Raw genomic sequence first — 26,425 nt, forward strand, 5'->3', positions numbered from 1 at the left:
CATCTGTCTGACAGTTAAAGCTTGGCTGAAAGTGACTCATGCAACAGAACAATTACCCCAAACACAGCAGCAGATCTACAACAGAATGACTGAAAAAGAAAAGAATCAGGGTGTTGACATGATGAAGTCAATATCCAGAAGCCAACCCGACTGAAATGTTGTGGTGCTGCAGAAACCAACTAATGCTGCAAACCTTAATGAATTGAAGCAACGCTGGAAAGAAGAGTGGAGCAAAATTCCTCCACAATGATGTAAAAAACTGATAACGTTATAGAAAATGATACTTTTACACCGCTGTTGCTCATTTTAAGATGTGTTAAATGACAAATGACTTATTTTTTCTCATCCATATATATTTCATAAATTCTGCCCAATAGTCTGCTTGTGTTGCAGAGACTAATTACCTCATATTATTTATTTGTCCAGTCTTCTCTGTTGCAAAGTGTTTTGGAAACAAAAATCTTTCTGCTCAATATGACCTCTGCACCTCTGCTATGCAGTGCAAAGGAGAGATGTACTGCAGAAACACTCGCCTCACTGCAGAGACCCCCCCCCATATCGTTTCTCCTCACATGAATCTGTAAAGAAAACACAACAGCAGTGTGAGAAACAAGAGGAATGGCTGTAAAGAAGAGAGATAAAATAGATAAGATTGTGGGTAAGATGGAGGAGGAGGGATTACAGAGAGAGAATGAGATGGGATGAGAACGGATGACACAGCGAGAGAGATGGGGAGGGGCAGGGAGGGAGTTGATCTCTCGCAGAAATAATGATATCTGTTTTACCTCGGAGGCCTTTGTCTAATCATTTTATTCTTTGCTTATTGAAGATGGAGGAGACAGCATTCTGCCATGTTGGCAGGCACCCCCTCCTCTAGCGTGCTGCATCGCCTGCCTCAGCACAGTCCAGCCAAAATTAAGGAGTTTTTTCGTGTTGACAGTGATCCAGTTTAGAGTCTTGGGACAGTAAAGATGGCAAGACATTAGCAGAGGAGTAACAACACATTGCTGACATTAGAGTTAAGATGTCAAATTTGCTCATATTTAATCTACAGCCTAAATAAAGCCATTTTTGACACTTAATGCCTCCAGCAGGTCTTTAAATACATTTTTTCTAGAAAGCTGTGCAAACTAATCTCATTTCATTATTGTAAAATTGGAGAAAAATACAATTTACTGAGCCAGTTGGGAACTTTGCCTCTTTTAAATCACCACTACAGCACAGTAGCGTAGGACAAAGTAGCATATGTTTCGTCCAATGGATGCATGATTTACATGATTTTTGTAGTAGCGGAGCCAGACTTATATACATGGATGATGGGTTGGGGTAAGGCTTTATCAGGGGCGCCATATACTTAGAAATTATTGTGTTTGTCTCTCTAACACACACTTACATGCACTGTTGTGATAACCATGGTCACATTTGAGAGACATGAGAAATAAAACATCTTTAAAATAGCAATCTGAATCACCAAGTGAAAATATTTGCAACTATTTCTAAAGGGTCCATAGAAAGGTAAGTTGGTTGTTTTGGGGTGATGTGGTAGTATGGGAACAGTTCTGGCTTATTGTCCGGTGGTGGTCGTAGACTGGATCCTTGTGTGGTTAGCTCCATGTTGGAATCATCAGTGCCCTGAACACCTCACCAGGGAGGTGTCCAGGAGGCATCCTGACAAGATTCCTGAGCCACCTAATCTGGCTCCTCTCGATGCAGAGGAGCAGCGACTCTACTCTGAGCCCCTCCTGGATCACCGAGCTCCTTAACCTATCCCTAAGGGAGAGCCTGGCCACCAGGGGCGTTTCCTGGACCTGGGAACATTAGGGGCTGAGCCCACACCCTCGTAAAGAAATCTCAGTGAACCAACACAGTAAAAACCGCTTTTTATTTAAGCTTTCTTGAGCATTGTGTCACCTTGTTTAAAGCAAAATACTGTAATATGTGCTTCAATATGTATTTATTTTTTAATCTTAAACGTGACTATGTAAACCAGATCTCTAAAATCAGTATTAAACTTTTACTTTTCCAGACATCTGCTATTTATTTCCACAACCTGCTCTTTAGTGCACATCTTCTGCAACAAAAGGATGAACGTGAACTGTTTTCAGTCACTTGCAATTTCCAGAATAAAGATCATGCTTTAGTATTTACTGTACCGCTCTACCATCTCATCTGTCTCTTCCTTCTTTCCCTACAGGCTTCATCACTTGTTTTCTTTCCATCCTTTCCCTTCTTTCATTCTTTCACTTGCTGTTTTCCATCTTTACCATTACTACTTTTTCAGTAGTATAGCCGAGTTTAAACTAGTGGTATACTCTGATTTTTCCTCCCAGTCTCGAACACCCCTGTCTTGGAGCAACACACACATACAAGAACCATCAACCTCATTAATACATAAAGTAAACACCCACACAAAGGTGAGACCATGAAAGACTGGTTTTGTATTCCAAATATAAATGTACTGTAAGCAACATAAAATGTAGAACACTCTTTAAAACTCTTTAACCACTGACCAGCCAGTGATCTGGAGGTGAACAAAAACATCAGTAAATAAATTTATAATAAAGCTGTTCTTTATTTATCTATATTTAAACTAAAGCAGCATCTAGAAACCAAACATCCAACACTGGGAAAGCCGTTTTCATCTACTACAACGCAAACGCATGCACGCGCACACAAACACACACACAGCAGCAGGTAAACCAGCGAACCACGTAGACTTCACCACTGGATTTAATGCAAATGTGAATGTGAAATGTGAGAAAAGGGCAAGGCTAACGGTTTAGTACAGCTAGCTTAACCTTCGAAGTTTTAAGTACTGTCACGAATGATCTGCCTAATGTTCATTTAATTTTAAGAAATACAGGGTTTAAATTATTTGAGGTTTACCTGTTTCGTTTGTTGGCCAGAGTTGACCACAACTGAAGAGTTGTCTCTCTTCTCTAAGTAAAAAAACACCTGACGTCCATTTTTGACCGCTAATAATGACGCTCGAAATAACACCAGAGTTCAGATTAGGGATAAAACACTGGGCTGTTAGCCAACACGGAGGATTCCCCGCTTCCATAAAATTCCTCTGTGATTGGTCGTATTGTACCTGTGTTGCATTCACATAAGCCAGGAAATTACTAAACTACCATATTCTTTAATGTCATAGGGCAGCTGAGAGAATGTAAACTTATTCCTTCTGGGATGAAAAAACTTTCGGGGCTTGATGTGAAATATTCGGGGCTAGAGCCGGAAATGCCCAGACCAAGACATGCCCCTGCCGGCCACCCTGTGGAGAAAACTCATTTCGGCCACTTGTATTCGTGATCTTGTTTTTTCGGTCACTACCCACAGCTTGTGACCATAGGAGAGGGTAGGAACGTAGATTGACCGGTAAATCGAGAGCTTTGCCTTTTGACTCAGCTCCTTTAACACCACGACAGACCGATGCAGAATGCACACGCCTGCACCGATCCGCCTGCAGATCTCCCACTCCATCCTACCCTCACTCATGAACAAGACCCCGTGAAACGTGAACTCCTCCACTCTGAGCAGGGCCTCATTGCCGACCTGGAAAAAGCACTCCACCCTTTTCTGGCTTAGGACCACGGTCTCAGATTTGGAGGTGCTGATTCTCATCCCAGCCGGCTGCGATATGTTCCACATCCACAGTTTGTGATCAAATTCACTTGATTAATTGATAATCATCCATGTGATCACCTTTATAAAAGCAGTTTTGTCATCTTGCTGGTCAGCACTATTCAGGTGTGTGTTAACAATGGAAGATCACGGCCCGATGAAGCCAACAGAAACACAGAACATGGACAGTTCGTACAAGGGGGTCCGGCACTCCATACTCCCGGAGTGCGCCCCACAGGAGTCCCTGGGGGACACGGTCGAATGCCTTCTCCAACTCCACAAATCCCATATACCACCCTAGTCTGCCAGTCCAGAGGAGCTGTCACAGATGTCCACGCAATGCTGCAGACGCGTATCAGCCAAGACAGCCCTACCTCATCCAGAGCTATAAGGAACTCTGGGCGGACCTCATTCATCCCTGGGGCCCTGCCACCGAGGAGCTTTTTAACCACCTCATCCCCAGAGATGGTAGAGCCAACACCACGGTCCCCAGACTCTACTTCCTCATCTGAAGATGTGTTGGTGGGATTGAGAAGGTCTTTGAAGTATTCCCTCCACCGTCTTACAACGTCCCGAGTCGAGGTCAGCGGTCGCCCAGCCCCACTGTACACAGCGTTGATGGATCACTGCTTTCTCCTCCTGAGTCCCCGGATGGTGGACCAGAATTTCCTTGAAGCCTTCTGGAAGTCATTCTCCATGGCCTCTTCAAACTCCTCCCATGCCCAAGTTTTCGCCTTAGTGACCGCCGGAGCTGGGTTCTGCTTAGCCCGCCAGTACCCATTAGCTGCCTCTGGAGTCCCACAGGTCAAAAATGCCTGATTGGACTCCTTCTTCAGCTTGACGGCATCCCTTACTGCTGGTGCCAATGAGTTCGGGGGTTACCGCTACAACAGGCACCGACAACCTTGCGGCCAGAGCTGCGGCTAGTTTCCCCAACAATAGAGGCACACAACACAACCCCCTCAGACTCAATGTCCCTGGTTGAAGCTCTGCCAGAGATGGCAGTTAAAACTTTTTCTGACAGGGGACTCCACCAGGCGTTCCCAGCAGACCCTCACAACACGCTTGGGTCTGCCAGGCCTGACCAGCATCCTCGCCCACCCTCTGAGCCAACTCACCACCAGGTGGTGATCAGTTGACAGCTCTGCCCCTCTCTTCACCCGAGTGTCCAAGACATGTGGCCGCAAGCTCAGGCTCCGTCCCCGCCAGAGAGGTGACATTCCATGTCCCTAGAGCTAGCTTCTGCAGCTGAGGATCAGACCACCAGAGTCCCTGCCTCTGGCAGCTGCCCAGCTTACACTGCACACGACCCCTATGGCCCCTGCTGCAGGTGGTGAGCCCAAGGGAGGTGGGGCCCATGTCACCCTTTCGGGCTGAGCCCGACCGAGCCCCATGGGCAAAGGCCCGGCCACCAAGTGCTACGCCTCCATGCCCCACCTCCAGGCCTGGCTCCAGAGGGGGGCCTCGGTGACCCACATTCGGGCGAGGAACACCTGGGTCCATGGTTTGTCATCATCATAAGGATGATTTGGGCTGCGCTTCGTCTGGTCCCTCCCCTAGACACCTGTTTGCCATGGGTGACCCTACCAGGGGCATAAAGCCCCTGACAACATAGCTACTAGGATCGTCAAGACGTTCAAACTCCACCATCATGGTAAGGTGGCGGCTCAGGGAGAAGAGACATCTCAGGAATTTGGGTGAAATCTAGCTGCGTTAATCTGATTCTAATATAACTGCAGTTGTTTCATAAAGCATTTTAGATTGAAAAATGTGATAACTCCAGAAAATCAAGTAATGATCAGATTTTCAGTATGCATGTAAATGGTCTCACTGTTTTAATTTAATGATGATGCTACATACAAGTCGAATGTTGGTTAAAAGTTAGCTGATCTGGAAAGTTGCTGTTAAGCGATTTTAATGCAAAGTGGATGAACAATACAAAATTATAAGTCTAATTTGATCATTTGGCTGATACAATATATATTAATATTTTTGTTAAGGCAGAAAACTAATATTTTTCTATATCATTTTTTTTTAAGGTTTAAGTTGATCAAATTCTGTACAAAATGAAAGTTAACGTTAACAGCATCATTGTTTGTGAACCTCTGGATGGTGGATTTTCAGATGACATGTCAAATTGGTGTTGTTGAATGATTTGACCCGGCATCCTCACATTACTTTGACTTTGCAGGTATTGCATGCTGCTTTTCGAGTATCTTCTTTTGAAACCATGAAAAAACTATATACATTCACAAACAGCCAGAAAATTGGAAATAAATATTGATTTTAATATCGCCCCAGTTTTACTTATCAGACCAATGCCGATATGTTAAAAATGATAAACATCTGCCAATACCGACATTAACGCCGATATTTCGTGCATCTCTAGTTCAAGCATAGCACTGCAGAATTTTAATTACACAAAACAGATCTTTGTCCACTTTGACAAAGCTAAAGTACTAACAGCAGTGTTGACATGGTTGTGGAGCACCAATGCAGAGCAGACGGAGGGCCATGCTGGGAACCTCATTATTGGCAGCCCCTTTCTTATTTCCAGTACCGTTTTCGGCATAAATTTGCCATTCACTGTTTTCATATGTGTGAACTGATTCACAACAAACTGCCCTCAGAAACCCTACGTAGTATCCACTGTATTTCCCAGACATGGAGGAACTGACTCAGCAGTTGTCAGTGATGATGCAAAGAGCCTGAAACCTCGCCAATGAGCCCCCGACTGTGAGGGCTGCTGAGTGGGAGCGAACACGTTTACAGTGACAGTGAAAACAGAGTTGACTGGATAAAAGTTGCTCAGCTGTTCTCCTACATAAATGTTTTCAGTCTTTTAAAATGTGGAGATAATCTAGTAAAAAATCACTTGTCTGAACTTGATTGTGATGTGAATAACTTTCAGAGTTTTCAGGTGGAACAACAGCTGATTGAATCCAGGAAGAGCTTATTGCCTTTGCAGAATTAATGGGATATCTGATAAAAATGGGATTGTATAAATGTGTAAAAATGGAATTTGGGCCAAATTTAATGTTTCTAAAGTGAGAAATTCCTGCAGGAACAACTGTTCACTACACAGAACAGAAAAGATGCATCTGTTGCAAATTATGACATTTTACTATTTCAGAGCCAAATAACAAAATCAGTTCTTTCTCAGCTGATTTTCTAATAGAAATTTGCCCTCACACCAATCCACAGTTGCAAATGACTAGTGAAATCCTTTTATAATGTCTCAAATCATTCAAAATTCAAAATCATTGTCCATGCACCCCAATCTCATGGAAAAATGTGAAAAGTCAGAAAACTATATATTTGTGCTGATAAGAATAATGTCTGCATTTTTTAGCTATGTGACTCCATAAGATAAACTAATGATTGAATATATGTCATTTCATAAATTTGTCATAAGTCATTAACTTTAATACATTTGTGGAAAAACTGGGCTCAGATTCTGGCACAATGTTTGTTATTCAGTTTTTTTCCCCATGCATTTTATCCAAATAAAATCTAACACAATGGCTATAAACTGAGGTAATGGGACAGAAATTCTTGTAGGATGGTGCGATCATCCCAGCATGAAATGAATGTGATGTTGCAGAATAAAGAAGTCGGTTTGTAGCTTCATCCTCCAATCTTTCCAACCCCCAAATGTGGACTTTGATGTTTATGAAATGTGAAAAACGGTATAAATCTGACTGAAATTACTTGGTCTTTGTGAAGAACTTAACAAGCTGTTAGATCCATTTTATTTAAATCAGGTGTGTTGGAGCAGGGAAACAACAACAACCTGCAGGATAGTGGCCCTCCAGGATCAGAGTTTGACACTCCTGCAATAGAGACTGCAAGCAATTAAATACCTACTAGAAGTGTAACAATATGTTGGTTCGGTGTTAATGAGAATATAGCATCGAACGAAACACTGATACAGTAATCATTTGTAAGACATGCTTTAGAAAGAGCATGTGGAATTGTTTTTAATGGCTTTATTCTAAAAGACAAATTTTCCTATTTAGATTTAATGAGGAAAAGGTGTAAAGGTCGTGTGTAACTATGATGAAGTCAGACTATACTATCTTGATTATTATTACTAGGTTAATGAAAAGATAAGTTTGAATTTTATGTTATAAATCTACCCAAAAATTTATTTTAAAAAGGCCAAAATTTTATAATGATTTTTTAACGATATGAAGATTAATGGTTGAGATCAGATGTTAACATTCAAGTTTTAGACAAACAAGTGACACTACAAACGTTTCTGGTCTTATAAGTCTGAACTTCTGACTCATATTGATGGCACATGGACATTTATTATATAAATTCCTGGAGCCCCATTGCTTTACAACATCCTGAGTCTGGGAAACCGCAGTCTACCGAGGTATCACGTTACATCTGCGTTTACACCACCGCATCACGCACCAGCAACTGGATATCAACATGGTACCGTTTTGAATGCACACCAAGGCTTATTCATCAAAGAAAGATGACATTATCAGAAGAAGTGAAAAAAAGAAAGAGAAAGTGACAGAGCAAAAGATAAGACAAGAGTCGACATCAGACTGACTTTTACTGGCTGGAGAGATCTCAGAGAAGAGACAGGATGCAAGATGGACTTGGTCTTCGTTAGACGGGGACACATGCACCAAAAATCTGTTCAGTAGCGGTGCTTCAACACTGTCACTCCAAGAATAATGTTGCAATCTATGCTTCATTTTTTCCATATGTGGTGTATCTGATATTGGTTTCACTAGTAAAATAAAACTCAATTGCATTAATTACATTTAACATGAATAACTACTTATGATGATAGGTGTATTTTTTAAGTGGAATTTTACTGTTTTGCCCACAAACTCTTTGTGAACCTTTCATTTGGCCAGCTGAGCAGGTCTGACCTCAGCCTGTCTGTGCTTCATGTCTGTATATTCCTCAGCCTGTCTGGATGCATCAGCGACTCAAAATTGGACGTGAAAAATCATCCTACAGGAGCGAGGTGGTTGTAGCTGTAATGAGGAATGTGTGTTTCTTCCTGCTTACTTCTAGAGCCTTGAATCCCAGACGGATTCCCAGATGGACAGACTTCCCCTGAGTCCTTGTGTGCCTGTCTACAGAGCAGGTTTTTAAAGTGACAACAGTGAACCATTGAAAAGATTTCTCTCAGACTGAAAGGTGAGTTTGCTTATTATGATTTAAAGCTCAAAGTAATTTCTCTTATAAATGTGCTGCTAAGAAAGTGAGTCTCAGTCAGCTTAGACTTGTGCCAAATTAGATGATTTTCAAACGCATCCATCAGTAATTATGTTTTAATGATGGATCAAACATGAAAGCAGTGACCCAGAGTGACAAACCTTCAGAGAATCATCACAAACTGCAGTTTCCATCACATCTACAGAGCGTCTCAGCATCTTTTTCAGCTGCTTTGTTTTTGAGTTTACAGTCTGTTTTTGTCCACTCTTTATGTTTCCAGTTTGTAGTTTATGTCAAACAGAGCATTTATGCTGTACGCTCAGACAGAAACAGGAACTGGAGAATGTAAGAAATTTGGTGATTTCCTAAAACTGCATGGCTTGGTGGAGGCTTGTAATTAGCAAAAGTTCTGCACAAGTACCACAGAAAGCAACAAGATCATCTTAAGTCTCAGTCAAGTCTCTCTTTCAGCCAGAACTGCTCATTTCTGTAAAAGAGTCTGACATTAAGTCACCTGTTCTGAACTCATGATAAGACCCGATCTAGCCTGATGTTTTTTATATTGCACATGATCTTGATCAATAGTTCTCCAGCTTCCTGAAGATTTTTCAAAGTTTGTCTTCGGACTTTAGCTGTTTTTATTCATTCATTTTCAGACCAGTTCTGGTACAAGATTATTTAACCCTTTGGTGCATAGTGTCCACTACAGTGGACACATATTTAAAGGCTGTTTTTAAATGTATGCATGGGTGCAGATCATACATTAGTTCCAGACTTTGGAACACTTTGCCACTTGAGTTGCGGACCATCACAGATCTGCCTTTGTTCAAAACTAAGCTAAAGACTTATTTGTTTAGACTTGCATTTGGTACTTAACTACATTATGACTCTTGTTTTACACTAATTTACTCTGAAAATGTTTTATTTTTGTCTAAACTGTTATTGTTAACCTGTTTTTAGTTGTTTTTATTCTCTTATTATTGCACGTTGAAAAGCACTTTGGTTCAGCTGTTGCTGTTGTAAAGTGCTATACAAATAAAGTTTGATTGATTGATTGATTAGCAACTTTATTGGACATTAGTGAGTCACCATTACTCTGCCACGTATAAAGAATAACTACATTTGATATAGAATCTATACATTGTATTTACCAAGTTATCCTCAGTGATAAACAGGACAAGAAAATGATCCAGGTGTTTTTATAGACAATTTATATTATATTAATATGACAAGATATTATTTTATAAATATTTTCATACATCAAATAGAAAAATCAATACACTAAATAAAAGTTCAAATAAGATTAAAAAACAGAAAACATCAATGTGCTTGTCTGTAAAAGTAAAATATTTTATTTAAGGAAATGTTGTACTGTTTTGTAATAATTCATACACCAGAGGGTTAAAACAAAAACATTTTTTTTGCCCGTTAAGCCACTTAACTCTGACCGATGAATCATTCAGCATGAAAAGGAAACTCAGCAAAGATGACATTTTTAATTTGGGCTTTAAGCTTTTTGTTACAAGCAGCCTATCATAAATGTCATGTACTCATTTCTTCTGTTGCGTGTATGTAAAATACCAAAAATAACAGTTTGACAGAAGGAAAATGTGACTTTTGCAGCAACAAGTTGATTCCGAACTGTCAGATGAAAACTTGGCAAATCTCAGCATGGTGCGCAGAAACTAGAGAAGTGGAAAACAAACGAAGAAGTCAGGATTTAAAACCTATCTACAGCAGATAAACTGGATCTGAAAGTGATGTCCTGAAAAAATAGGAACAAATCCAGCAAAGACCTGAACCAGGACCAAAGACCTTCAGTTTATCCACCTACTGTTGGCTGAAGCCTCATCAGAAACAGTCTCCAGGGTAACTATTATTAATGAAGGGAAACTGGAAGAAAAGGCTGAAGAAGAGCTGGACTGAAAATCAGTGGCAACAGGTCGGAGGGATGGATCCTCCCCAGAACCCGGACCTCAACATTATGGAAGCAGTGTGGGATCATCTGGACAGAGAACAGAACAAATGGCAGAAACATCCAAAGAGTTTTGGAAAGTCCTTCAAAAAGCTTGTAGAGCTATTCCTAAAAAGTACTACAAGAAATAACAATAAAGGTTCAGGCTATGCTGAAGAATAAATGAGTCATTTCTCCTATTTTCTATTTTCCTGGAAATTTAAAAAGAATTTGAGATTTTTATTCAGTAAGTTTCTTTTACTTAATATAATCAAACAGTAAAAACCCACTAAAGCATGACATAGTTTCACTTTAAACAATTTTTGTGTGTGTTATCTTGCACCATCCTATCATCTCCCAACCAAAAAATAAAAAAGTAAACTTTCCTGAGTCTCAGTATAGGAAAGGATTTCACGATTTTACCACAACCTGCACCGAGACAAACCACTCAGTGAGACTCTGATGGCATTTTTTTTTTCATTATTCCCAGGAGATAATGAATCAAGAGTTCTTCTTATTTTTGACCATGTGACAAAACCCAAAAGCTAACCATTTCATTACAGTGGCTCCACACTTCCTGCCACACCATTGGTAATTTCCAGTTCAAAGCAAAATCATCTGAAGGTGCACAAACAATACCTACAGGTATGTTGCCCTTTACCGTTCTGTGTGCATCATTTGTATCAGAAACAACAGAAAACATTTATGTGAGATCACTGAAGATGGATTTTAAAAACAAGAAAAAACATATTTTGCAACATATGTGTTAATTGTATTTTTAGCTCTAGAGGATAATAAACATTTGTCCAGTTACAGAAGAAAATATTGAGGACAAGCCACTTCTATCCATCTAGAAGTGACAATAATCAGATTTGAAGGGAGGAATTGATTTTTTATTTGTGTCCACACGACCTTAAAAAGAATCAGACATGAGTCAAATGGACATGGAAATAATTGTATTTGAGACACTTCAGCGTGTTAATGGGAATGCTGGTCTGGTTCCCAGAACATTGGTGTGTGAGATTAAAGTGTGTGGTTTGCAAAGCGGAGATTTTACTGTGGTGACTCCCACAGGAGCCAGCTATATTAATACGGTACTTACAAGTAATTGCATCATATTTCAGTGACATGACTCAGAAGATGTTTCCTGTAAAGCGATCAGTGAAGATAGTTAGATAAGAATTATTTTACTTGAGTAAAATTTTCAAGACTTTCTTTAAATGAAGGTTTTGAGGTGTCCATCTCCTTTGTACCAGTGGTCAGCACTTATCAGCTTGCAGTCTCCTCAGACTCCACAGCTTTAGATTGCAGTACATTCCCACAGTGAAATACAGCTACTTAAACAGATTACCAGCTCGGGATGAGATGGCTTGTAAGTCAGCCCCTCCACCCCCTCCGCACCAGCACTACTAACCCTTCATCCACCCGTCCAAACACACCATCCATCCCTTCATCCGGCTCCCCTCTTCATCTTATGTAAGTGTGTTCTGTTCACACTGCAGCCCACAACTGTCACCCTCACACATCCACTCACACTGAACAAAAGTTTCATTATCATTAAGGTCAGTGTGTGAGTGCGCGCGCGCGCGCGTGGACGGGGTAGGCGGGTGAGAGAGAAACAAAGAGAGAAGGAGAGAGAGAGAGAGAGAGAGAGAGAGAGAGAGAGAGAGAGAGAGAGAGAGAGAGAGCCTACGTGTGACTAGGACAGCAGAGCACGCGGAGGAGAAAAGGAGGACAGATCGGAGGCAGGAAGCAGGAGGCGCTCCTTGCAGTCAGGAGGATGCTGCTCTGACATGCGGACCTTCTCCTCCGACGTTATCGGCTCTTACCTGCCCGACTGACCGCAGATCAGCCAGCAAACACCCCTGGAGATAATCTTTTCCTTCTTGTTTCAGCCTCTCCGCGCCTTTTGCTCCGCTCTGGACCGGCTTTTTGTCGCCATGCCGCCGACTGCCTGCTCGGTCCGGCTCCGCAGCACCTTTCCCGCGGTGCTGTGGATCGGGCTGCTGTGGAGCAGCGTCTCAGCAGGAGGTAAAGTCTCATCTTACAAACCAACTCTTTGTTTTGGCTTGTCTTCAAGCAGAATGCCAGCAGCTCGAGTTCTGTTGCCAACTCGTCTTGGTGGGCATCACTGACTTGTTTAACATTTTGTAGGAGGATGAGGGAAAGTCTGTTGAATTCTAGTCAAGTCTTAATAAACGCATTTGTGCAAGCTGCTCAACACAACAACAAGCACGCATAACTGACAAAGTGCACGTGAACCGGTGCCCACTCGTGTGCGTGGGAGCCTCGACCAGGCAAGAGTTAATGCAGAGGAAGAGATCACCTGTCAACAGGCGCTGCGGTTAAACACGCGCGGAGTGGGAGGCTGAGGCGGGGGTGGGGGGGATTCCGTCAGCAGTGAAATCAGAAAACAGGCTGACAGAAAGTGAGGAGAGGGAAGTTCCTGTTCGTCAGATGGAAGCAGGAATCGCTGTGGATGCTGATGGAGGAGAGCGACACCTTCTAAAATAGCTTCTAAAACATGAGCTGTGTGTTCTTGCTTGTTTGGCCCCACTTTCAGGGAATAACCACATTATTCATGTTATGTGGTCCATTAGAAGACGACCTTGGTGATGTCATCAGGGTTATGTGATGACATTATCAATTGTGGGTAATAGAAACATCTTTTTTAGTCTGTTTATAGATAGAAATTTTTCTTGATCAGTTGAAATGACATTTATTAGGCTGTCTGAATAGCTGACAATACATTTCTTTATCTGTAACATAAAGCATCAACATAGGTTTTAAAAACCAGTACATAAGTCTTTTGTGACAAAATGTGTTACCTGAAGAGGTCTTGGTTATTTTATGGCTTTTTACACAGTCATTGCACAGCTTAGCGTAATGAAAATGAGGAGATGTGATGAAGAAATGATACTTGCTGCATCCAAACCAGGGATTTTCATTTGTGTGGATTTACATTTGCTAGTGGTGCAAATGTGATGTTATGGGCAACTTCTAAGGAGAAATGTGAATTGGATATGCTTTTATTCACTGGTTTGAAATGAATGGACTAGACTGTGCCATGTCACCAGAGGGTGGCAGTAATTCAGTAGAAAAAATGGAAAACTAACCTTAAAGCAACACTAGCTGCTGAACTTTGGCAGATTTTTACACTGAATGAAGACTGATTCAGCATGCTTCCTGCCTCTTCTCTGAGCTCTCTCCAGCCAGTAGAAGCCAGTTTCATGTTGACTCTTCACTGTAAAGAGTTAGCTGTTGATTTTACAGTAACTTACTGGCAGCTGGATGCCAGTAAGTTACTGTAAAATTGTTTTTAGTATTATTACTCTATTACTGTATTTTACTTAACAGTTTCATTGCTGTACTTCCAGTTTACAGTAGCATTACTGTATTATTATTTGCAGTATTGTAACTGTAGTTTACTCAGTTAGAAAACAATCATGGTTAGGGCTTAAATACATTTTATTTGACAATGTAAAGTAGATTTTAAAATTTTAGACAGGCATTATTGTTCCCCAGGGGAAATTTTTCTCCACAGTCCGATCCCCTGGATTTCCATTACCAAGTAGGCAATACAGCACAGAGCACAATATAACAAAACCAATCAATAGTGTCCTCAGTGGGCCCTGTTGTTTAGGGCAGCTATGACTGCGGGCATTAGGCTTTTTCCGAAACAAGTCTTCCTGCACTGCAATGTCCTATATCTACGCCCCGAGGGCAATGGGGTGAGGAATTCATGTAGTGGATGTGTACAGCAGCGTCCTGGGCTTTTGAGACTGCATTGCATGTAGTTGCCTTATTATTGAGTTTAGTGAGGATGGAAAATACAACGAGCTGCATAATTGTGTTATTAGCCCGCATGATATACATATTGCAGCAACTGCCAAGATAATGACAAATAGTAGTCCTTGTTTGGATAATTTAAGGTAGAGATGTGATGTTCCAAATGCTGCTGTGCATTTGTGCTCTGTGCACATCAATGGCGAATCAGAAGGACTCTTCCTGTGCTGGATGCTCCATGTAGATGCTAATGGCTGCAGCAGAGCACATGAAGTGAGCAGTGTGATGGTGGAAGGTAACAAGAGAAGAGAGAAAAACATGGATGCAGAAAACTTGTGGCTTAACACAACAGACTACATTGATTACGTTGGCTAGAAGAGAGATGAAACAGTATGAACAGGAACTCTGCAGGACGTGGAATACTTGAGCCAACAGGGAAACACTTTTACTCTCCACTTCCACCTACAGTGCAAGGACAAGGAGCACTAGATGAATCTTTTTTTTTTTTATAGTTGCATATAACTTGTGGCTGATATGTTTGTTATTTAACATTCTGTGTGCATACAGATACTTGCTGTAGCTATAGAGGTTGTGACAAGAATGGACAGAATGAATTCATGCAGCTAAATCACTCTTAATGACCCCATCTTTGATAATGAGATATTCAACAAGCTTCAAGCTGTTTCAAACTCATTTAGCAAAAGTATATAATTGATGCTCTGCAGAAACTTGTCACACACATTTAACAAGTAGCATGACTCAACATGGCATTATTGGTGTGTTTTAAAGTGTCACACTCAATTGTATCCTCTTAGCTAAACAAGCTGATGTGCTGGAATCAACACCGACTAAACAGTGAGCTAATTCATCCAGCATTCATGTGCGGCTGCAGAAAGCTGCTGCACACACACCGCTCTTGAATGCGATTGTAGTAACGGTTGGGTTGAAATTGCAGTGTGGATGCTACTTAATTGACAATCTGGCAACTTGAGCAGACAAACATGCAAAACTTACAGTTCCCTGGCTGACAAATATTCATAATAAAGTTTGAGGGTGATGCCAATTTTCAGAGTTCATCCAGAGAAACAACGAAAAATGAGGCAATATTGGAGTAAATGATCCTCAATAATGGGAAAAAAACATTTAGTGTTTGCAGTTATTGTTCAGCATGTACAGCACTCATCCCTCCAGTACAAGATAAGAGGTTCGGTTTGCAGTGCCAACCACTCAAGATGATAAATTTGTATTTTATAGGTTGGTTTGTGGAGCTTGTGGGTTCTCCTATTTCTCCAGTAACTTCTATTAAACTATAGTAGAATAAGCAGAAATCAAAGCTTCAGAGTCAAAGCTCAAGGCTTTCCTGCTGGTTTTGTACAGTAACGTGAGGAAGGTTACAGTGTCCTCATCGCTCCACACAGATCTGATGTTGTCATGTCTTTAGTGGAAGTCATCACTTATTCATCAGGTCTGTTTTTGCTGCACTTTGTTGCTGTTGTCGCTCAGCATGTTTGACTCTAACAAACCAAATCTGAGAGACGCTGGATTTCTGTGAAACAACACTTACATGTCACAACACATACATTTCTACATATAGAAATACAGAATAAATGAGAAAACTGCCATCTAGATCAGTGAGTGATGTTTTTATTTGGTGTAATAGGAACCTCATGTCTGAACAGTTTACTGTTCTTCCCCACTTTGTCACTGTTAACAATTATTTTGTGTATAGGGAGTACTTACTAATGTTGGCTGCCAATTTTTAACATTCAATTTAAAGAAAATAAGAGGACCTTATGGGTTTACACTGCTGCTTCATTATCATAATCCCACATCATGATGTGAGCTGATCTGGAACCAGTTTTCCTGACAGAAATCTGGTTTGAAGGCTATTAAAGTGATGAAGAACTGTGACAGAATTACACCCTGGGTCTGACTGAATCAAAAAGGGGTATAAAAGCTCAGGAAAGGGGCCTTTCTGCACATGCACACCTACATATAAAGTTCACCATGCACAGGCATATCATCAGCCAACAGTACCTTGTAGAGAGGTGATTACTGGTAATTATTTGCAAAGTCTCTCCTTAAACTGAGCATCCATCTTGTTCTTCTGCTCTTATTCTTCTTTGTCTGCTTTATCTTTTTCTGAGTGAAGATTAATTCAGATCCATGTGTTGTTACTTTATCATTAATTTGAGGCTATGTGGCTTTCACTGAACCCAAAACTTCAGGACCTGAAGTCTGACAAGAAACTAGTTGGAGGCCACTCTCACCAGAAATCAAGTAAAACGAACAACTGCACCTTTCTGAAATGTAGCAGCGTCACCATAACTTAGTTGTAAACTGAGAGATGTTAACATTTGAGAAGGGCAGCGTTCACATGACATGAGCGAAACTGTGACCCATAAATGCTATAATTTCTCTTTGCAGCCCCAACCATGTGTTTTTTAACTCCTTACCCAAAATTATTTATGATTAAGAGCAAGCGAAGTGTGGAATCACATGTTTTGTAGAAAAGTGAAGGACAGTGAAAAACCTTTGGTGGAATGGATGTTGAAGTCGGCAGTGTCGGTAGACTGACCCTTCTGTCCTCCTTTCTCTTTATAATCAGTTATGGCCAGAACAGCTTTTACTCTACATTGTTGTGAGATTTTTGAGTCATCGCTTGGTGAGACATAATCTGTGTTTCTGTTGCTAGCGGAGTTAGAAAAAGTCAAGTGTTAATTTGAGCTAGGGCTGGGCGATACAAACCACATTTTTTATCTCAATATTTTTACTTTAATCATGACATACAGTAAATGTCTCGATATAATTTTGTTGTCAAGTAACCAAAGAGATAGTTCTAATTTACAGCCTTGAGTGCTAAATGCACATTTATTAAGGATCAGCAGCACATGTTCAACCTGTTAAACTCTAGGGTTTTTGGAGGTGTGATTCGCCCGAACAGACCTACCCAAATTAAATCAACAATAACTCTAATTAGGTCAGTGTGTGAGGAAACTACATCTGTGTTTACTTGAGACCTTTTAAGAGGGTGTATTTATTTATTTGTCTATCTATCTATCTATCTATCTATCTATCTATCTATCTATCTATCTATCTATCTATCTATCTATCTATCTATCTATCTATCTATCTATCTATCTATCTATCTATCTATCTATCTTGAGGTCTCTTGGAGATGCTGATTACTTTTAGTCTTCGTTGTAAATGAGTAAAGTCTCTAAATCTATTAAAGAAATCGCTGCGGTTCGCTCTGCGGTTCGCTCTGCGGTTCGCTCTGCGGTTCGCTCTGCGGTTCGCTCTGCGGTGCGCCACTGTGCGTCATGGATCTTATAGTGTGGATGCTCCTGTCTTTACGCTCAAAGATATATACGTGATGGATGAAATCTCATTCAAGTGTAAGGTATCGTTTGAAAGCTCGTGAGATGTAGAATTTAACCAAACTTTATTTACACTGCCAAGACCCAAAAGAAATGGACAAGATGGCTGTGAATGAGAGCATATGAAACGCTCGCGCATGACGCAGTTTTACTACTTTGGACTACTACGCTGTCAATTTTGGTTGAAGAACAGTGTGGATAGACTGAAAATGACCACAAAACAGTAAGGAAATAAAATATATTGCTTTTGGTAAGAATAGTTTTGGGGTTTGGTGACGTGCTGTGTGATAAACATGCAATCTGATGCGCTGGATGTGAAATGCGAAGGTTGGCCTGGTGTTTGTTTTGAGACTGACGTGGGGTGGTCATCTAAGATAAGATTATGCATGGTATCATCTGAAAGTGCAGCTTTTCTAGTTTAATTTGATACCCAATATGTCTGGATGGAGTGAACGGAACACGCGCTGTGTTGTGTTTTGTTTCGGGTGTTGCTCATGTTGATGACGTTATTTGTTGCATACCTAGTTTGAATTTGTTATAAAACAAACAATACTTGTTGACAAAATGCACTGGGAGTGTTGATTTAGTGGCGTTAAGACTTTCTTGTTTGAGAACCATTAGAAGTAAAATCATCACTACATCATTAAAGTAACTTTTTACACACATGAACTTGTGCACAAATACCTTAAAATTGTATAACATTTGGCTATATTTACATTTTTGCCTTGCAAAATAGTTCAGAAAGAGATTTATCTACAGATTAATTAACCTTTTAAAACCTGAAGTTTGGGATTTGGGGATGTTGAAAACAGATGATGCCAAAATGGCCATTTTGGGGACCTCATCTGGACCTTCTGAACTAAAACCTCTCTAATTTAGTTCTGGTCACTTTGTCAGATTTGACCTTTTCAGAGATAAAGTTCACATATTATCCTATGAACTAATAGAGGTTTAGAACTACAGCCGGTTTTTTCCAAAGAGATGTTCAAATTCATCCTGAAAGTGTGTGTTTTTTTTTGTTTTTTTTTTTATATTTTAGACAAGTCTGACACTTTATTTGTTTGTGCTAAATGTCGTCTTTAGTTATTCTTTATCAGTAACACATTTACTAATATTTCTAAAGTATTCCCTTTACTATGACACCAACAGTATTCAAATAGGCTTATATTATTATAGTATGTAATTTTTAATCAGAAGCCTAAAAACTAGGCACAGACCTCAAAGGGTTAGGAATGAAAATGAATTAGTTTTATGATGTTTCTCTTTCTGTCAGGGTTTCTGTCACATGCTACTCTGTATAAAATGTCATTACTGTCATCGCCATGTAAAAACTCCTGTTGGGGTCGCACACACCTCATACTGAATGCTTTGTTCCAGAAGATTTCATCATACTCGGGCTACTCTGAACATCCAAGGCGACTGAGCCGTCACTCGCTTGTCAGAGAGGACTTTTCTTCTGCGTTTAAATAACCCACCCATCAGCCTCACCATCTCATGCCTGTGGATCTCTGTGCAGTTGTGAGGTCTTAAACTTGCTCCTCAAACATCCCTTTGTAGTTGTGAGGTGTAGAAATGTCCTGCACACACACACACACACACACACACACACACACACACACACACACACACACACACACACACACACACACACATGCTCTTACATGATTATGCGCATTCATCAAGAATTTCTCAGCAGGATTCTGTCTTCTTGTTAATCCCTGTCGCTCCTGTGTTCGTGCACAACCTTTCGATCTATAACACAAACACACCCACCCACCCACACACACACACACACACACACACAGCGTATCATGTGCTGCATCACTAGTTTCATCTCACCGCCGGTGTCTGTGTTTAATGAGCTCCTCCAGCAGAGATCAGGCTCTTGATCATGTGTGTTTGTGTGTGTCTCTCATGATTGTGGCTTTGTGCGATGATCGCGGCGTGGTCTGATTTCTCAGTGTGAGAACAATAATCTGGTAAAAAGACAGCTTGACAACCGAGTGGAGAATCAGGAGCTCCAGCTGGGGAGCAAAGCCAACTGCAGTTTGGATCCAGTGAGCGACATGTGGCCCTCTTATCGACCAACACTGCCACTGTTGTTGTTGTACAGATATCAATACAGCATATCCACCTAATTAAAAAATATAGATCTCCTCCTCTCCTCAAAACTTATCCATTTTGAAATCCGCTCTTCTGATCGCATTGCCTCTTTCCTCTTCAGCTTCCTTCCTGCAGTTCCCTTCATCCGCCCTCCTCATCTTTTTATTTTCTCTCCTGTTAGCTGTGAGTGAGCGGAGAGAAAAATGGAACTGAGGGGAAGACAGAGGAGATTGTTTCTTCTGCTTGAATAACCCGAGCCTTATTACACAACCAGATCCTCAGGCTTCAAACTTTTCAGAGTATTGTGCCAAGTTAGCATCAGAGAGAGAGAACAGCGAACGAGGGGAAGCAAGGCATGAAGGGAAGTTTAAGGAAGAAAAGCAGATGAAATGAGAAACAGTGGACACAGTCTGTGCTTATAGTGACTTCAAAAACTTAAATATATACACAGATTTACAGTAGATACTGCTTTAGTTTGCTAAACTATCAGGACTAACATACAGTAGTCTGTAAGCAAAATTACTTATTTTAGATTACTTCTATTTTTTCCAACATTTTCCTTCAAAGACTTTTTAATTTTATTCTTTGTGAACCCATTGTTACATGTTAGAGTGATCAAGACTAAATTTTTTAATTCATATTCAGAGACAATATGAGTTTTTTTCTAGTCAACTTCAGGAAGTTCTGCAGGATTATCTGGGCTGATTGTCCCAGAGAAACTTGCTGGACTGAGAACCTTTTAAAGCAACACTACTTAACTTGTGTTTATGACTCGTTTTGTTGGCACGCCGACATTCATTTTGTTCATTCCTGGACCCATCATCTTGCAACATCTCGAGGCTTTTTAACACCCTTTTTCCAGGGTGCAGCATCATGTTACAGTTGAGTTGTGCATGATGGCACCACGTCACATATCAACACAACAGTTTTTAATTCTGGTTGATTCAGCAACGAAACACAAGAGAACCTTGGAGGAAGAGAGCAAATGGTAACGGTAAATGGTCTGTATTTATATAGCACTTTACTGTACCTGGAATGATACCCAAAGCGCTTTACATCATACATCACATTCACCCATTCACACACACATTCACACACTGATAGCGGAAGCTGCCATGCAAGGCGCTCAACCATGACCACGTCGCCCACAGAGGAAAAGTGTCACAGTGCATGGTCGGCGCTGAGTTTTCCCAGCCATCCCTGAATGCATTCTCCCTCCAACTCTGCTGATTGCTGATGCGCTCCACCTGGTCTGGGCTCCTTATATACCAGTCTGTGACAACTCTTCTCTGCCAGATCGTCTTGGTTTTTCCTTGTACGCTTCCAGCCTTTCTCTCCTGCTTGCTTACCTGATCTCTGACCTGTGACCCGTTTTTGGACCTGGATATCCCGACTCAGCCTGCTCCCTGTCTGGTAAACCCTGCAACTCTGTCTCTGATCCTTGACCTGTATTTCGACCTGGAAAACCCGATTCTGCCTGCTCCCTGTCTGTTGACTCTGCCTGTGATTCATTCTGACCGGTACTCTGACCCTTGGACTGTCCTCAGGATTTGGATTTTGGATTACGGATTTTGCCCCAGGCCATCGGAGAACTCTGGAGGATTCCCGAGGATCTTATTCAGCCTGGATTACCCCCTTCTGTCATTATCAGAGCAAACTAACCATCTTTCTGGTTCTGCAGTTCCCACAGCCCCGGCGGAGCTGCTATCACAGCATCACGGTCCCTGAAAACCATCCTGCTGGTTTCCATCCCCGCCGCTGGTACGTGAGCAATATCTATCGTACATTCCTGTTTATCCTGGCTGGATTCTCACCTGAGCTCTCCCACCTGCAGGCTAAGCTGACTGCACAAACCAGACCTGATTTCCCTGCTGAAGTTCTCATCACCTCAATAAAACTGTTTTCACCTATGCCTCAGCTCCAATTTATTTGTGGTCCAGTTTGCTGATCCGTGACAGAAAAGAAAGGAAAAAGTGACAGAGCAAGAGATAAGTCAACGTGACGCGACGTCAGCGTGACTTACTTCCTGGAGACAACTCAGAGAAGAGAAAGGATGCGAGACGGACGCCAAATTTGACGTTGTTATGGGAACGGCAAAGTGCGAAAAACTGCCAAAGTTCAGTAGTGTTGCTTTAAACTATGTTTTAAGTTTTAATATGAGATTATATAGTACCTAGGAATGTGGGGACCTAGTCGAGTATTCTGAAGAGTTGACTCATTTTTGTTTGAGGCAGGAGATGTTTCACTATGCAGCCACGCAGAACTAATGTTTACAGCTCTGTTTCCATCTATAACGGAAGCAACAGAAGAGAGCAGGCGTTGGCAACGACTAAAAAATGAAGCCTGGCAGTATTTCATTCAAATGGAGAACAAAGGAATGAAGCCACAGTTCCACCAGAGCAATGAGGACTCACCTACTAAACCGTCTGAAAAATGTTGCACTTCAGGAGCATAAAGAGCAGATGTTTAGATGACCAAAAACAGTAGTTTTGTTGAAACTATGCTCATGCGGAGGCAGCATTAGCTCACCTGGTAGGGCAGGGGCAACAGCTCCACAAACCAGTCGGCCCAGGTTTGAAACCCGGCCTGGGACCCGTTGCAAACTTCTCACCCCTGGGGTGTCTCAGATATAGCGTTGTACCAAAGTATTGATCCAGCCGTCATTTTCTTATGTTTTTGCTTCCAAGCAGCCAGATCCCTTGTAATCTTTCAAAGTGGTCTTGTTTTCCAGTCTTTCTGAATGTTTTTCAGAGTTTTTATTTTTACATTTGTTTCTTGTTCTCAGCATCTGCCTCTAACATAAATGTTGATGTGAGCTGGGGATTAAATTCACATTGTTAAGCAATTGAAAAGGATAAAAAAACGCTAAAAAGTTATGCTAACATATTAAAGCTTAGCCTTGTGCAGTTTCATACCAGTACAGCTTATTTAATCACAGCTTTAAAGAAACATTTGGTCTTTCTGTTTACATTTCAGCCAAAATCTGAACAAATCGTAGCAGAAGAACCGAAGACTGCAGCAGTGCATGGTTTGTGAATTTATATGATGGATTTGACTCTGAGCTGAAGCTTTGTGTCATTTTCTATCAAACTGTGTCAGAAGTAGGTCGACAGAGTATCACTGCAAACATACAGAGGGTGTTCTTTTCTGTCGGGGAAAGCTTCATCCATAAACGTGTTTGTTCTCGTCTTTATGAAATAGAGTGGGGCACGTATCTGATGTTGCTGGGGGATTGTCGACACAGATGTGGCAGGTAAAAGATAACAAGAGCTTGTAGGACAAAAGCAGGCAGCAGGGACAGAAAACGATAGAAAGTTGGAGGTGACCCCATTTTAATCAGCAGCACTCATGTCTCTGTAGCAGCAGAAAAGAGCAGGTGGGCTTAGAGGGGTTTAACCTTTCATTTCTCCGAGAGCTCCCTAGAATATGAGCCGTTGATTATCGTGGTTAGCTGACTCTCTTCTCTTAATTAAGAGCTAATGCTGGGTTTTTTTTTTATGAAGCTGTGGAGAAGATCTGTAGCTGCAGTTTGTCATGTGTTAGCATGATGATTGCAAATCATCTGCATGCTCTTGTAGTACAGAGCCTTTTTTCTGGAAGATCTTAAAACTAGAGCAAGAAAATCAATCTGGCCTGATTTTAGAGATTCAGAAGTCAAGAAAATGATTTTAACTTTCAAAAATATGAAGAGCAGCCACTTTGATTTGAGTTTGCTGAAAAAAAAAAGCTAATTGTTTATCTATTAATGTTTCTTTTATATAGGGGGAGCTAGGGAGGCCTCGGAAAATTAGAGGGAAGCTAAGAAAAAAAAAAAAAACGTTCAACAGCAAAGTCAGCATAATATCATAGTCTGTGTAGACCTGGCGATTATCAGGCTGCCCTGCTCCTCAAGCTAGCGTGTAGCTAGGTAGCACAAAATGGACAGGTTTTTGACAACAAATAGACCAAAGGAGCAGACCAGCAACCCTGCCGTGGAGGGCTCTGCTGCAACTAAAAACTCATGGTCAACTAAAATTCTAAAATATGATGCAGCATACATCAGGCATGGCTTTGCAGCCATACAGAAAAATGGCCATGATAGCGCAAAATGTGTCCTCTGGAGAATCTAGTGTCCCACTAGTGTAATCGCTGTCTGTCACTCCCAGACACAGACACACACACAAACAAGAAGGGTTTGATTTCTTTTGTTCTGTTCTTATCTGTTAACAATTTGTTGAAAAGTTTTATTATTGAGTGGGTATACAAAGTGCTGAAAAGATGTTAATACATTCAGAAAACTCATGGAAGACGGCTGGAAGCCAGTGCTGCATGCTGCCGATCTTCAGGCAGTATTAAATTAAAAACAGACTTGATTCTGGAGTGAGAACCACTGTCAGAGATCACAGTTCATCACTGCATCCACATGTGAAGATAAAACTATGTTGGAAAACAATCGAAAAAAAAAAAGATCATGTGATCCAGAAGCTAATTTAAGCTGGATTGAGGTGAACTGAAAACCATCCTGTGGTCTGACCAATCAGAGGCGGAGGTTCTGTCTGGACATCATGGACACTGCACAGTTTACTGATGCTATGAAGGTCCTTCCTTAACATGTTGGTAAACTTGTTCATCTGTGGAAGCAACACTGAACAAAATCTTGCTTAATTTAGAAAGACAAACCAAGTTCTGCACTTTTCTTTCACAAAAGGATTATCTTGCTGCTTGTCTGAAGACCCAAATCTAAAACTTTCAGAGAATCTTTAAAAGATAAAGATGATACAAGCCAGTCTGTGCTCTCCCCTGAGAGATCTTTAGAGAAAAAATAAATTTTATGTCTCTGCAAGTTCACGTCTGTAATGTGGATGAAACCAACACGTCCCTGGGGGGTAGAAAACTACTGTAGAAAGACTAGGCATGCTCTGGAAAGTACCACTGTGGAAAATATGCACTATGAAGAACACATGAACATCTAGCAGCAGTTCTTCTTGTTCAACTGAAGAGAGACACATTTGGGTCTTTTTCTTCATTTTGAATGGTTTGTAGGAGTGTGTGAGCGTGTGCATCCTTGTTTTGTTTGCTGCAGCTGGAGGGGTGTACATGTCACACAATCTGCCTTCTCAATTAGTCCCTGCACTCATTCAGATCAGAAGTGAGAACTGCAGCTTTGCTTTGGTCCCTCACACAGTCTGACATATGGTCCAGGCTTCCACAACAAATTTACAAGAAACGATAACATCCCAGAGAATTAGTCTGAAACCGGGGGATGGCTGCGAGGTGGGTGGGTTGGGGTGGCACATATACACACACACACTCTTGTTGTGTTTTCTTGGTGCTGACCTTCCTGAGGTGAAGCAGGGATGTTTCCGCCTTAGCAGGCATGCTTGGACCTTTGTGACACACTCTTCTGGCTTTTTAAAAGGGTTTGGAAGTGTGTGTGGGTGTGGGTGTGTGGCTCAGTGTAAGTTGTTGGTGCCTTCCTTAGTATCTGGGATTATCCTCTCTAGGATGACTGCAGGATTGCACAGATGCTGCTGACACTTCTCTACAATAGAAGCAATTAACTGAAGCTTAACTTAGTATATGTCTGTTTTAAGCCGTGTGTGGGTGTGGACAAAACTCATTTATCAATCAGTGTGTGCTCTGAATATGTGGAGAGGAGGGAGAGAAATATTCACACACACATGGAAATTAATGTTTAACTTGCAAACAAATCATCAGCTTGATCAGCTGTTGGTTTTTCAGACCGTCTCATTCAATGTTTCCTTCGAGACGTCTGTAGACAACTGAGCTGTAGCTGTTCGTGTAGTTTTAAAGAAATTTCATTGACAAAGTGTCAGGATGAGAAAAAAGAAAAAAAAAAAATTGTTGGTAATCTGTGGTGCATTAGTAGTAAGAAGGCGTGAATCTAAACTGGCCTTATGATTAGATTTGATTATAAGTTACCTCTGACTTGATGCATCTCAACATTGTACACAGTAAAAACAAAAAAAACAAACAAACAAACAAAACAAAAGAAAGCCCAGTAATAATCTGGCTGCTCGGGCACCAGAAAAATACTGAGAAAAAACAGGGAAAACAACACCCAAATCTTAAAATTACACTAATTAGTTCAGTGGCAGTCAAAGGACTTGAACCTGGATCTGCCAGACCTAAGTCCAACTCTTAACTTCTAGACCAGTGGTTCTCAGATTTGATCAACATTGGAGTAATTTTCCAGCCAAGTACTGTAATCCAGGGGTGTCAGTATACATTGTAGTTTAGGTTTGGGACCACATTTATCTCCAGTGGGCTGGACTAGTAAAAAAGATAAAAAAAGAAAAATTATGTATATGTGTATGTATGTGTGTGTGTTGATTGTACGTAAAGCACCCTGAGATGAGACAACGTTGTTGTGAAATGGTGCAATACAAAT

General features: G+C 41.1%; 1 protein-coding gene across 6 annotated transcripts in view; it reads left to right on the forward strand.

Moving 5' to 3' along the window:
• Nucleotides 1-12,487: 12,487 nt before the first annotated feature.
• LOC121630257 (seizure 6-like protein) overlaps nt 12,488-26,425 on the forward strand; it is a 74,634-nt gene continuing 60,696 nt past the window's right edge. For all 6 annotated transcript variants that reach the window (XM_041970427.1, XM_041970428.1, XM_041970429.1 and 3 more), the window contains exon 1: nt 12,488-12,796. In XM_041970427.1, coding sequence (XP_041826361.1) covers nt 12,706-12,796 — 91 coding nt within the window. In that variant the 5' untranslated portion in view covers nt 12,488-12,705. The remainder of the gene's footprint in view (nt 12,797-26,425) is intronic.

The sequence above is a fragment of the Melanotaenia boesemani genome, chromosome 19 (assembly GCF_017639745.1).
Source record: "Melanotaenia boesemani isolate fMelBoe1 chromosome 19, fMelBoe1.pri, whole genome shotgun sequence".
NCBI classification, from domain to species: domain Eukaryota; kingdom Metazoa; phylum Chordata; class Actinopteri; order Atheriniformes; family Melanotaeniidae; genus Melanotaenia; species Melanotaenia boesemani.